The sequence below is a fragment of the Rutilus rutilus genome, assembly GCF_951802725.1.
Source record: "Rutilus rutilus genome assembly, chromosome: 11".
NCBI lineage: Eukaryota > Metazoa > Chordata > Actinopteri > Cypriniformes > Leuciscidae > Rutilus > Rutilus rutilus.
Genome location: NC_140216.1, coordinates 31473135 through 31486435, shown reverse-complemented (window position 1 = coordinate 31486435; position 13301 = coordinate 31473135). Strand labels below are relative to the sequence as shown.

Genomic DNA, 13301 nt, shown 5'->3' with positions numbered 1-13301 from the left:
AACACAAACGTATTTTTTTAGTTCCTTCATCCGAGCCTCTGAAGAACCAGTGGTTTATGTGAATTTCTGATGTGTAATTGTTCAAGTTTAGATAATCTTTCTCTCAAAGTCGTTCAATACTGTTTATGCATCCGTAAATCAAACCAGTGACTAAACGATCAACTTCACGTTGTTTCTCTTAGTAGGATGAAAATAATCTTACTTAAACTGTGATTAATATATATACAGAAAGCGATCAAAGAACAATCCCTTTCCAATCGCCCAAGCTGTCAATCACACGGCGCGAGTTTATCTGGACACTTGCCAAAACTCGGTATGAAATCAATGATGCTGTTACACTGCACAACAAAGCTCTTACTGTACTTATCTCATGTTTGCATTGGTGAAATCAGAGTGCAGAAACTGCGTAGCAATGATAAGGTCTTCATTCACGCGATCAACAGGCTGTCATCTGCTCAGTGCTCATCACTGCAACCTTTTATGTGATGGGAATAGATCTAAATACTTAAAAAACTTCTCATGATTCGTTAATCCCGATAGCTGTAATAGTAAAAACGTATAATAGCAGTAATAGTAAAAGTTTTTGAGAGAGTTCCACATGTAATGCTAGATATTTCATATGCAAGCATGTCAGCCAATCACAGCAGTGGGTGTTTACACTGAAGTCTCACAGCTGGCACGCCCCTTCAAACAGAGCGTTCAAATCAGAGGCTAAAATCAGGCTAGGAAATATGCCTTTTATTTCTAAATTATAACAACTTTTGATCTAAAAAACATACTAACATTATAAGGGCACCCCAGGAAACATTCTAAAATAATAAAATAATCCATGCAATGGGACCTTTAAGGCTGCTGTTATTCATGCATGGATCATTATGACTCCTGTCTTAGTTAAGGATCGCTCTTCATTGGTTCATGATTAGTTCATATCTTCACTAATCATTAGTTCATGTTGAAGTAACTATTAATTCAGGCATTAGTACATGGTTACTCATGCCCTATTATTGTAAAGTGTTACCCTGTTTATTGATGTCCATTAATGCTTTACAAATGACAAATTAACTGTTTACTAATGCCTAACTAATGATTAATAGCATGCAGTTATTATAAAGTGTTACCAAGTACGTTTGCATGTTCTGGAAATTTAGTTATTGAAGATTTAACATTTTAATTGAGCTTTGTTCAAAGTAATGAAATAAATTAAAAACTTAAAGATAATTTTGCTGAATGATATTCAAAGATGATCCAATCTTACATCTCCTTCCTGTAATTATTGCATCAGATTATTTCTCAAGGATTACAACAATGTTCTGTAAACTTTTATTAAATTAAACTATTTTGTTTCCTCTTGGCTTCAGTGTGAGTGGAAAAACAGGGAAGTCACTGCAGGAGGAGATTGATAAGTTCAGTATCAGCCAGAGTGTCTCTGCTCATTCCAGATCTTCCATGTTACGCCACATTCAGAAATTCATTAAAACAGAGGTGAGTTCAGTTGTCCGTAATCTGGCACTTGTCCTCTGTCTGTCTTTACTTCCATTAAAGAATATGCAAATTCCGTTTCTTACCATTAAACAGACTGTTTTTATAAACCAGTAGATGTTGAAATGTACAGAAGTCAGCAGAGTCCTTGATATATTCATTTGTGGCTTTCCCCCACTTTTTGAAAGGAAACTGAACTGAAGGGATCGCTCAACAGAGAGATTATTGATATAAAGAAGGACATCTACTCATCAATCCAAGAAACTATTCAGAATGAAATGGCTTCTTGCTATGAAAGTAAGTTACCATTAAAAGTTTTAATCAATCACAAACTATTTTTTTTCCCTGAAAACAATATTTTAAACGCTAGCTCTTTTTTATGTGAAGTAAAAAGGAGGAATAAAAAATAATTACTACAAGAAACACAAACCCAGAAAAAGAATATATGTGACCAGTACAGGGACTTAATGTAATGTGAATGTTCTGTTTTATTGACATTGAGTTTTGGTTTTCCCTGTCTGGTTGCCCATCTGTGTTAGTTAGTTTTTTTTTTTGTCTGTTCCTTCAAATTAGTTTCTGTAGTATGTGCTAGTTAGTTCCCTTGTTTACTGATTTCTTTCATCTGCCAATCATCATGTCTCCCTTCTTTATGTAGCCCTGAGTTTCATTCTGATCCTTTGTCCAATCTCATTAGTGTTTAGTGGTTGTGTTCTCGTTTATCTCATGTGTTATCCTATATTATGAGTGGATTTATTAAAGACTGTTTTTGTTTCTCTACTCCTTCATCATGCGTTTTTTACAGCAACCATCTGTGGCAAGGTCAATTTAAGTTGTTAAAGACCTGCTGGTAATAGGTAACAGAGAAAGCCAGTTGCTTTTCACCAACAGTATTTTTTTTTTTTTTTTTTTTTTAGTCAGACCAGTAGCTTTTACTTTACTTGCCATCATTTTCACTACTATTTTCACAACTATGTTCACTATTTCTACTGTAAATATTTTTTTTCTTCTGATGTGTCTCCATGATAATGACAATAAATTAATACTGGTTGTCGTTTATTTTAGAAGCTGCAGCAGTGACAGGAATTGGGTCCATGAAGAAAAGGCAAGAAATGTTAATAACCACAGTCGATAAGATAAAACACGACATGTTCAACAAGGCAAAAATGGAATTCCTTAAAAATTTCAATAACTTAAAGGTAGTGATCTTACATTTATTGAGACAAGCATGTATTAATTTTCACAATGACTAAACTGAATCTTCTCTTGTTCTTTGTAAAGCTGTACATAACGTATGCTCTTGAATCAGGACTAAAGAATTCAATGAAACTCTCACGGTCACAAACCAGCAATATCAAATTGATGGGTAAGAGAGAATATCATCCTATTACAACACAGAAACAAGTAAAGAAATATAGACTTGTTATTCCCAATCACTACCTCATCTTAATTATCTCAAGCACTCAGACATGAATGAACAAAATTAACAACATCCTGCATTATGGCTTTTCTAGATGTTTCCAGAGAGACCGAACAGCTAGAGAGACTGTCAGGACAACTTGAGAGACTGTAGCCCAAAAGAAATGGCTCAATCAACAGAGGAAACAAACACATTAAAATGCAACACACTTGTAATAAATGGTTTTACAACAAATGTTATCTTTTTATATTATTTTTTAATTTATTTTTTACTTGTCTGTGTTGGTATATTTTTCTAAGTGTTTGTTTGGTGGAAGATGTGTTTTTCGAGAAGAAGTTGTTTCACGTGTTTGTTTGCCCATATAATCTTTAGGTTAAATATATTTGGCTTGCTGTCTGCAGTGGAGGGGCTCAAGGAAGCAGCTTCAACCCATAGATATACCCCCTAAAAAGTGTGAATTAGATTTAGGACAGCAAGCTGGAAAAGACACAATTAAAGCTGATGGCTGTAGTTGCCATGGGATATTTGGCCTTTAAGAAAGGAACACCCCCAAAAGCAGTAAGGAGAATGATCGGTGAGGGATAATGGCAGCAAATTAGCATATTAGAATGATTTCATAAGGATCATGTGACACTGATGACTGGAGTAATGATGCTGAAAATTCAGCTTTGCATCACAGGAATAAATTACATTTTAAAATATGTTAGAAATATTTTTTGAAAATATTTATTTTAAATTGTAATAATATTTCACAGAATTCTTGTTTTACTGTATTTTTGTATCAAAATGTATCAAATAAATGCAGCCTTGTTGAGCATAAGAGACTTCTTTTAAAATCATTAAAAAAAATTCCCAATCCCAAACTTTTGAACGGTAGTATATACATAATACATACATACATACATACATACATACATACATATATGGGTTTCCCGATAACGTTGTCTCTTAGCGCGCTACGAAGACTCTTAAGGTATAACTTAAGTAAAGGTATACCATTTCTAAGCGTGTTCCCCCGAACTATACCTTAAGCTGCTTAAGATATACCTTCTTATGTGCAACGTTACCCGGCGCTGTCCGTGGCGATGGTGCTGAATCTGCTGATATCGATGACCGAGAATCAATTATTCACTCGTGCAGTCGCTGTTTCACTGCATTATGCGAGAAAGCGGTGTTCTTTATAAAAGAAGCACTTAAGAAATAGTTGAAATTGCATTTATTAGGAATCCAAACTATAATAGCCTATAATAGCCTAGCCTACATATTTTTAAATTGTATCATATATTGCTGCCATAATAACCATTTAATATTTTTACGTGCTTTCTTCTCTTTCCCATTTTTGTTCACTGAGTTGGAGCTGCGATGAAATATTTTTCTTGTAAATACTTTCCAGCATTTCAGTAATAAAAGTGTACATCTTACGTACGGTGCTCGGCAGTGATCAAAAAGGATTTAAAGGGATACTCCACTTTTTTCGGAAATAAGCTCATTTTACATCTCCCCCAGAGTTAAACAGTTGAGTTTTACCGTTTTAGAATCCATTCAGCCGAACTCCGGGTCTGACGGTACCACTTTTAGCATAGCTTAGCACAGATCATTGATTCAGACGAGTCCAGTAGCATTTCTTTCAAAATGACCAAAGAGTTTCAATATTTTTCCTATTTAAAACTTGACTCTTCTGTAGTTAAACCGTGTACTAAGATCGACGGAAAATGAAAAGTTGCGATTTTCTAAGCCTATATGGCTAGGAACTACTCTCATTCCAGCGTAATAATCAAGGAACTGTGCGGCTGTACCATGGGTGCAGCAGGCGTAATGATATGACGCAGCGCCTGAAAATAGTCCCCAGCTCGGTAACTTCTTCCAACTTCAACTAACCTATTAGACCTATTTTCAGGCGCTGCGTCATATCATTACGCCTGCTGCACCCATGGTACAGCCGTACAGTTCCTTGATTATTACGCTGGAATGAGAGTATAGTTCCTAGCCATATAGGCTTAGAAAATCGCAGCTTTTCATTTTCCGTCGATCTTAGTACACGGTTTAACTACAGAAGAGTCAAGTTTTAAATAGGAAAAATATTGAAACTCTTTGGTCATTTTGAAAGAAATGCTACTGGACTCATCAGAATCAATGATCTGTGCTAAGCTATGCTAAAAGTGGTACCGTCAGACCCGGAGTTCGGCTGAATGGATTCTAAAACGGTAAAACTCAACTGTTTAACTCTGGGGGAGATGTAAAATGAGCTTATTTCCGAAAAAAGTGGAGTGTGAATCTCTTCTTGTAAACTCAGAGATGTGGATTCAGACGGCAATTAAATTACCACACAACCTGTTTCTATGTCAAAAACAGTAGGTAGGCTAATTTGGCCAGGGATTTTTACGTGGATTGGGTGAGAAAAAACACTGACATTATGGATTTTTGACAATGGATAATGGATATGGATAATTAAAAATCTAACAACAATCAGTGTAAAGACAATTTTATTCTTTGCATGAAAACACTTGAATTAGCCTAAATGAACTCTGTCTGGGTGTATTAAAACTTCAGAATTATATTCATATAGACCTGCAACAGTGATAAGGTGAAGCTAAGAGTGGCCCAGACCAACCTTCCGAACGTATGACTTACAGAAGGTACACTTAACTAAGAACGTTTCGGGAAACACGTATTAACGATAAGGTACAGCTTAAGGTGTAACTTAAGAACGACATAGTGTTAAGAAAGTTTCGGGAAACGCAGCCCTGGTCAGGGGACTAGAATGGCAGAAGCTTCATATTGTGCTCAGTGACCCATTTTTGTGTGGATTTTGATGTTTGTTTTGGATCATTGTCCTGATGGAAGATCTAAGCATGGCCCATTATAAGATTTCTAGTAGAGGCTGTCAAGTTTTGATTTGATAGAATCCACGATGCCATGCATCTAAACAAGATGTCCTCTGCAGAAAAGTAGGCCCACAACATTAAAGATCCAGCACTACGTTTAATCATACACAGAGGGTACGTTTTATCCCCGTTTGCATCAAAACCAATTTGTGAGTTTGCTGCCAAAAATCTCTTGTTTTTAGTGTCATCTGACCATAAGCCAGTCCCAGTAGAAGTTCCTGTAGAGTCTGACAACAGAATATGCTGGAGTTTATTTTTTGGATTTTTCTTTATCTGATTTTTTTTTAGGCTTTCTGACACCAAGACTCAACTAATTTCTGCAATTCTCCATGCAGCTCTGATCCTTGAAGAGTCTTTGGCCACTCAAACATTCCTCTTGCCGTGCATTAAGACAATATAGACACGTGTCCTCTTCCAGGCAGATTTGTATCATCTTTAGTTGATTGGAACTTTGTAATTATCTCCCTGATGGTGGAAATGGTAATTTTCAATTCTTTAGCTATTTTCTTACAGCCACTTTTTCTATGTTGTGAAGTTCAACATATTTTTGCTGCACAGCAGAATAGTATTCTTTGGCTTTACCTGTTATGATGAATGATTAAGGGAATTCAGCCCAGGCTCAATGGAATAACGTAGGCCTACCTATAGCAACATTTCTGCAAAATTGCAGAGTTTCAAAGTGAAATGTTCAGTGATTATTGCTAAAAGCATGTTCAGTTTTATCTGAAACAGATGAATGTGAATCTGGCAATGTTTTATTACATTGTTTTTTATACGTATCACAGCAGTACTGTCCAGTGAATGTCGCTAAAAGGTTAATGCTCATACAGTCCATGGTGCTGGAACAGCGATGGAAAAAGTCTAAATGGGGTGGGAGACGAAACCTCCACCTCTAGTCCTCAGTCTCAAAATCCACCAAAATACCCTCGGGCCACTGATGTCGTAGGCTCACACCCCTGGTTAACTCACTAGAGGGCTCCTCTTCCAGGGCGAGGGTCCAATCTGACCTCTTATCTTAGGGCACTGGTTGACGCATCGCAGCAGGTGGTAGCTCTCCGTCTGCGGCGGGCTCACACGTTTCCTCCATGGTCGATGGTGGCGGACTCTGAGTCCGGCTGTGTTCTGGACCAGGGGTAATCATTCCCTTAATCATTTTAGCTCCAACCTTAACCAAACACACCTGAACAAGCTAATCAATGTCTCCAGGGTTATTAATGCTGCATTCTCGCTATATGTTGTAATTACCGTAGTCTCAAGATGCAGCACATGACGTTATTCTGAGCTCTTCGCATCCTCGGACTGGAGATAAGAGGTGTGTTCGTCCGCTGCGCAGACCGATCGGTTTTACGTTACTTTGATTTCATACACCGACCGGTCAGCGCAGTTCAAGTCAAACACCTATGCGTTTCTATGGCACCAATATCACTATGAATCTGCAGCGGTCAGGTAGTACATCAGTCATGTTAAAGTAGGAGTCTCAGACCTGTAATTACGAGCTCTACGAGGACATGAATGCTTTTTACAAGTTAAAATCATGTAATTGCGGTAATTACGACATGGTGTGAATGCACCTTAAAGTGGAAATGAAGCAGTCAGTCAAGTTTACATTAGTAAACTGATTTTCACTCTAATAAAAAAAATATATATAACAAGATTAATGTATCCATTTTAAAGAAAAAGAGATGTTTTGTTATAGCTTTTGGAGCAAGGGCGTCGCCATCTTGCAATACCACAGCGCGTGACGTCATGGGGTTGGTTGTCTACAATCTTGCCTGAGGTAAATAGATATAGTACGTTTCTCAGAGCGGCTTAATATGCCCAGCTTAATATAAGCATTTCTTTACTGTTTGAACACATAATTTTTCTCAAATGGAGGAAGACAAACTTGAAAGGACTGTTGAGCCCGTAATAGGTCATTGGTTATGCATTTGAGCCGATACGGCAAGGTGCCATCAATTTGCCTCATCAATTTCTATAATTCAAAGTGACATCAAAAACCACAAATCTCTTTACTGTAAGGCTATAAATGTCACAATCAGCTGCAGGGTCATTTAGTAGAACGAAATAATAGCATGATATTTCTTTCTTTCATTCACTCTGATAAACAGTTTAAATCATTGATGGAGTGCTGTTTTCCTCTGCACTGTAAAAAAAAGCGTGAGCCCCGCGCGTTATAGCCAGATAAATTAGAAACACACGGAGCAACTTCAGGCTTAAGTTTGTTGGTGCGGTGACTAAATTGCCTGAATCAAAGGTATTTTCCTCAATGTAATCTTCCTCCAAAAAATGTTCACTGCATACTCTGACAGGGTTATTTCTTTTCCTTTTCTTTTCCTTTTATAGCCAGTGAAGCAGTAATGTTACGTTCTCCGTTTCAGTTCTCTTTTTTTTTATAAAATTGGAAATCAGTTTACTAAATAATGTCAACTTGACTGACTGCTTCATTTCCACTTTAAGGCTACAGGCAGGTGGGTTTTTTTCATGGTTAGAGCTAAACTGCAGGACAACCTGATTATGTTGCCTATCCCTGCTATAAATAGAAGGGACTTTGCTCTCATCTTTTACAAATTAACAGAACACACCTAGACACTGTTAGGGTGGGGTCAAGAAATAAGGACAAAGTATTTCTAAAGTAAACGACAAAATATGAACATGAGACAGTCATACTGCTATATCAAAGATGGCCGTAACCCTTGGCTATCAGGCTCCAGGAAAAATACAATTACACTATTTTAATAATAAACCTGATCAATATGACTGATTCACTATATTCTTAGAATAACATTGATGCATTTAGTAATTTTATTTATTTTTACTTATAATTTAAATTAATGCAAAATAATGATTAAAACGATGCTTGAGGGAAGTTTCATATTCTGGGTAAAAAAAAATCTCAATTATTCTCACAATTATCTCTGCTCTTTCTTATATTTACTTCAGCTCAAAATACTCTGACACATCTATAGGACAATAATCTTAAATAGTCTTTAAACAAATATTAATATTCAATAGTTAAATATTATCACAGCTGTATCACAGCTTACATTTTGGACTTGCTTATTTGATTTAATAACACAGGGTGGTGGCAAACAGAAATGCAGTTTGTTGATTGTCATGCATTCAACCTCACCTCAAACTTCCTGTTTTCGAATGCGCATGCGTCGCGTCTGAACGCGTTGTTGTCTTTGGAGCTCCATCGATTTGATTTATAAATCTTGATTTTATTCTTTAAACTTACAACAAACATTTTCTACTTTACCTCACTGAGAAGCACTACTGCTCAACCCTCATAGTTACAACGCGGACTGTTGAGCAGACGCGTCTCAAGCCTATTAGTGATCCAACGCTGGATACTCCTATAGGTTACGTCCGTGGATCACGGCTGAACGCGTCTTCTCAACACTCACTTACAAACATTTTTCGCCTATCGTGCGTCTACTCTACACCCGTACCACTAAAAAGACGGATTATATCTAAAACTTCAGTCATAAATTAGTATTAATATTGATTAGGGTGACCATATTCCAGGACATGTCCGGCCGGGTTTCGAGATCGCCCAAAATATCCGGGATAGGGCTTTTGCTTTATCGTCGCCATTCATTTTGTTTACATGCACACCTTTTGATTCAGTAGGACTGAATTAATTCCGATTGGTGAATCTGAATGTAGTGTTTACATGAACGCTAAACAAGTGATCGGTTGATGTGCGTTTTAGCATTGCTAAGAAAATTCCTGTGTTTTCGTCTCGATCGGGATCCGTGTGAAGCAGAATGCATGACCTGCAAAGCTGGCACGTACGTGTCAGTGTCAAATAATGTAATAATGTAAACATAATGAATGGTGACTGTAGAAAGCAAAAGCCGAATCCCGGGCATTTTGGGCGATCTCGAAATCCTGGCCAAACATGTCCTGGTTAAACAGGACGTATGGTCACCCTAATATTGATAGCATCACTGGTGCTAACTTACTGTCCATCTGTTAAAATGGCGAATATATCAGATGTAAGTAGTCTACCTTTTGGTGCAGGTGAGGACACATTTGAGCTGCACGCACTGCAGTCTGAGCTGGAAGCTGTTGAGAAACAGATCCACGACCTTTTATTGAGACAAGCCGAGCTGATAGACCGGCGGTTAGCTCTTGAAACATCACGTGCCGATGCACACAAATCAGAGATTAACGTTACTAACCTGCTGACTCCGACTTCGTCTACTCCGTGCGTTTCTCAACATAGGTCCCGAGCGCCGAGGTCGCGATCAGCCATGGTCTCGTTCACTCCGGCTCCAACACACCACCACGAAGCCTGGGTGGTTCCGCAGCGGAAGACGCGAGTCAGGTCTAGACCAAGACTCTCTCCGACCCTCCCGGTTTTCGAGTTATCCACACAAAACCGCTTCTCCCCTCTTCGCGAAACAGAACGCGATGCTGTGATCATCGGCGATTCCATCATTCGGCACGTACGCGCAACGTTAGGTAAAAGTAAGGTGCACAGTCACTGCTTTCCTGGTGCTTGTGTTTCTGAAATCGCTACTCACGTGCCCGAGATTCTGAACGGTGACGAGCGCGTCGGAACTGTTGTCCTGCACGCGGGAGTGAACGACATCAGGATGCGCCAGACGGAGATTCTGAAGAAAGACTTCAGGAATCTGATCGATACGGTACGCAGCACATCGCCTGAAACAACGATCATAGTGTCAGGACCGCTTCCCACGTACCGACTAGGACATGAAAAGTTTAGCAGATTATTTGCGCTAAATGAATGGTTAATGTCATGGTGCAATGAGCAGAAACTGGTCTTTGTAAATAATTGGAATCTGTTTTGGGAGCGTCCTAGGCTTTTCCGTGCCGATGGCTTACACCCAAGCAGATTCGGAGCAGATCTTCTGTCGGATAACATCTCCAAAATGTTAAATACCTTTTGACTAGTAACCAAAAGTCCAAATCATAGTCTCTGCTGCACCAATTTAACTGATATAAATACTAGTGTAGAATATTGCATAGAAACCGTGTATATTCATCGTTTAGTGAGATCAAATAATAAATCTACTGCAGGATCTAGGAAAAATCTAATTGTTATTAAAACAGAAAATGTTGCTATTAGTAAACAAAAACCATTTCTAAAGCTAGGTCTTCTAAACATTAGATCACTCACACCTAAGGCAGTTATTGTAAATGAAATAGTCACAGATAATAGCTTCGATGTACTTTGCCTTACTGAAACCTGGCTTAAACCAAATGATTATTTCGGTCTAAATGAGTCTGCTCCTCCTGGATACTCCTATAAGCATGAGCCCCATCTGATTGGTCGTGGCGGTGGTGTTGCGACAATCTATAGAGATATTCTCAATGTTACTCAGAAAGCGGGTTATAAGTTTATTTCGTTTGAAGTACTTGTACTAAATGTTACGCTCTTAGATGTTAGAAAAACATCCCTATTATCTCTAGCCTTGGCTACCGTATACAGACCGCCTGGGCCTTACGCTGATTTCCTAAAAGAGTTTGCAGATTTTCTCTCAGACCTATTAGTCAATGTCGATAAAGCATTAATTGTTGGAGATTTTAACATACACGTAGATAATCCAAATGATGCGTTAGGGGCTGCGTTTACAGATTTATTAAATTCATTTGGGGTCAAGCAAAACGTCACCGGACCAACTCATCGTCTTAATCATACACTCGATTTAATTATATCACATGGAACCGATCCAACCGATATAGATATTATACCGCAAAGTGATGAAGTCACTGACCATTACATGGTAACTTGCATATTACGTACTGCTGTAAAATGTCATGCGGCGCCGCGTTATCAACCAGGCAGAACAATCCTTCCATCCACCATAGATAATTTCTCAAATTGCTTATCTGATCTGTCTCAGCTGCTGCCTGAACCCAAACAAACAGATGAACTAGAAGAACTAACTAGCACTATGAGCACTATTCTCTCTAGAACATTGGATGTTGTTGCACCTATTAGATTAAAAAAGGTCAGAGAGAAAATTAAAGCACCGTGGTACAACAATACTACGCATGTTCTAAAGAGAGAAACCCGTATTTTAGAGCGTAAATGGAAACAAACTAATTTAGAGGTCTTTAGAATCGCGTGGAAAGACAGTATGTCACGTTATAAAAAGGCCCTAAAAGCAGCCAGGGCTGAGCACCTGCGCAAACTAATAGAAAATAACCAAAATAATCCAAGGTTTTTATTTAACACCGTGGCTAGACTAACAAATAAACAGACGTCACCCGAACAAAATATCCCGTTACAGTTTAGTAGTAATGATTTTATGAAGTTCTTCACTGAGAAAATAGAAAGCATCAGAACCACAATTGTAAACGTTCAATCTTCAATTGCGCCTTATAATTCAGCCTCAATTATCACCCCGCAAGAACAATTACAGTGCTTTACAACTATAGAACAAAGAGAGTTAAAGGGTAACTAAACCCCTGGTCAGAGCCTGACTCCACCCACTGGCAATATTTGAAAAATGCTGGAAAAGTAGGCAGAGCCCAGTGGAGAGGGGGCGTGCATCTGAAACGTATCTCTCTGCAGGCAAGGGCGTGGTTAGCTAGTACTCTCTGACGTCAGAGGGTACCACAACTTCCAATAGGAAAATTCAACTGCAGTAGCCACCGTTCAACCTGAAGAGGGCAGCACTCAGACGTTTTTACACCATATTTTGTAAAATTAAAACACTTTAAACACAAATGTCAAAAAAATTACTTGAATAAATGAACAGCACTAATAAAGCCCCATTCTTACAGATCATTAACCAAAAAAAGTTGGTTTAGGGTTTAGTTACCCTTTAAATAAACTTATCACTCTCATCTAAAACTACAACATGTTTATTAGATCCTATACCAACTAAGCTACTGAAAGAAGTGTTACCTGTAGTGGAAGAGCCTCTCCTCAATATTATTAACTCGTCTTTATCTTTAGGTCATGTTCCAAGAACATTTAAACTGGCAGTTATAAAACCTCTCATTAAGAAACCACAATTAGATCATAATAACCTAGCAAATTATAGACCCATTTCAAATCTTCCATTTATGTCTAAAATATTAGAAAAAGTGGTGTCCGCTCAATTGTGTTCTTTCTTGCAAGAAAATGATATCTATGAGAAGTTTCAGTCTGGATTTAGGCCGCATCATAGCACTGAAACTGCGCTCGTTAAAAATCACAAATGATTTACTTTTAGCTTCTGACCAAGGCTGTATCTCAATACTAGTTTTACTTGATCTTAGTGCTGCGTTCGATACTATAGATCACACAATACTCTTAGATCGACTACAAAATTATACTGGTGTTCAAGGACAAGCATTAAGCTGGTTCAGATCATACTTATCTGACCGCTACCATTTTGTCTATTTAAATGGAGAAAAATCGATCATAACTCCAGTAAACTATGGAGTGCCGCAGGGATCTGTGTTAGGCCCTCTATTATTCTCAGTATATATGATGCCACTTGGAAATATTATAAGGAAACATGGAATTAGTTTCCATTGTTATGCTGATGACACTC

The 13301-nt window shown here is 38.1% G+C and overlaps 1 protein-coding gene across 1 annotated transcript in view; it reads left to right on the top strand.

Annotated features, from left to right (window-relative positions):
- Window positions 1–3459, top strand: part of LOC311300234 (nuclear GTPase SLIP-GC-like) — a 37398-nt gene extending 33939 nt beyond the window's left edge. The window contains exons 11-15 of the mRNA XM_084424386.1: window positions 1359–1482; window positions 1668–1776; window positions 2542–2675; window positions 2758–2842; window positions 2991–3459. Of these exons, the coding sequence (XP_084280512.1) occupies window positions 1359–1482; window positions 1668–1776; window positions 2542–2675; window positions 2758–2842; window positions 2991–3049 (511 nt within the window). The 3' untranslated portion in view covers window positions 3050–3459. The remainder of the gene's footprint in view (window positions 1–1358; window positions 1483–1667; window positions 1777–2541; window positions 2676–2757; window positions 2843–2990) is intronic.
- Window positions 3460–13301: the final 9842 nt, after the last annotated feature.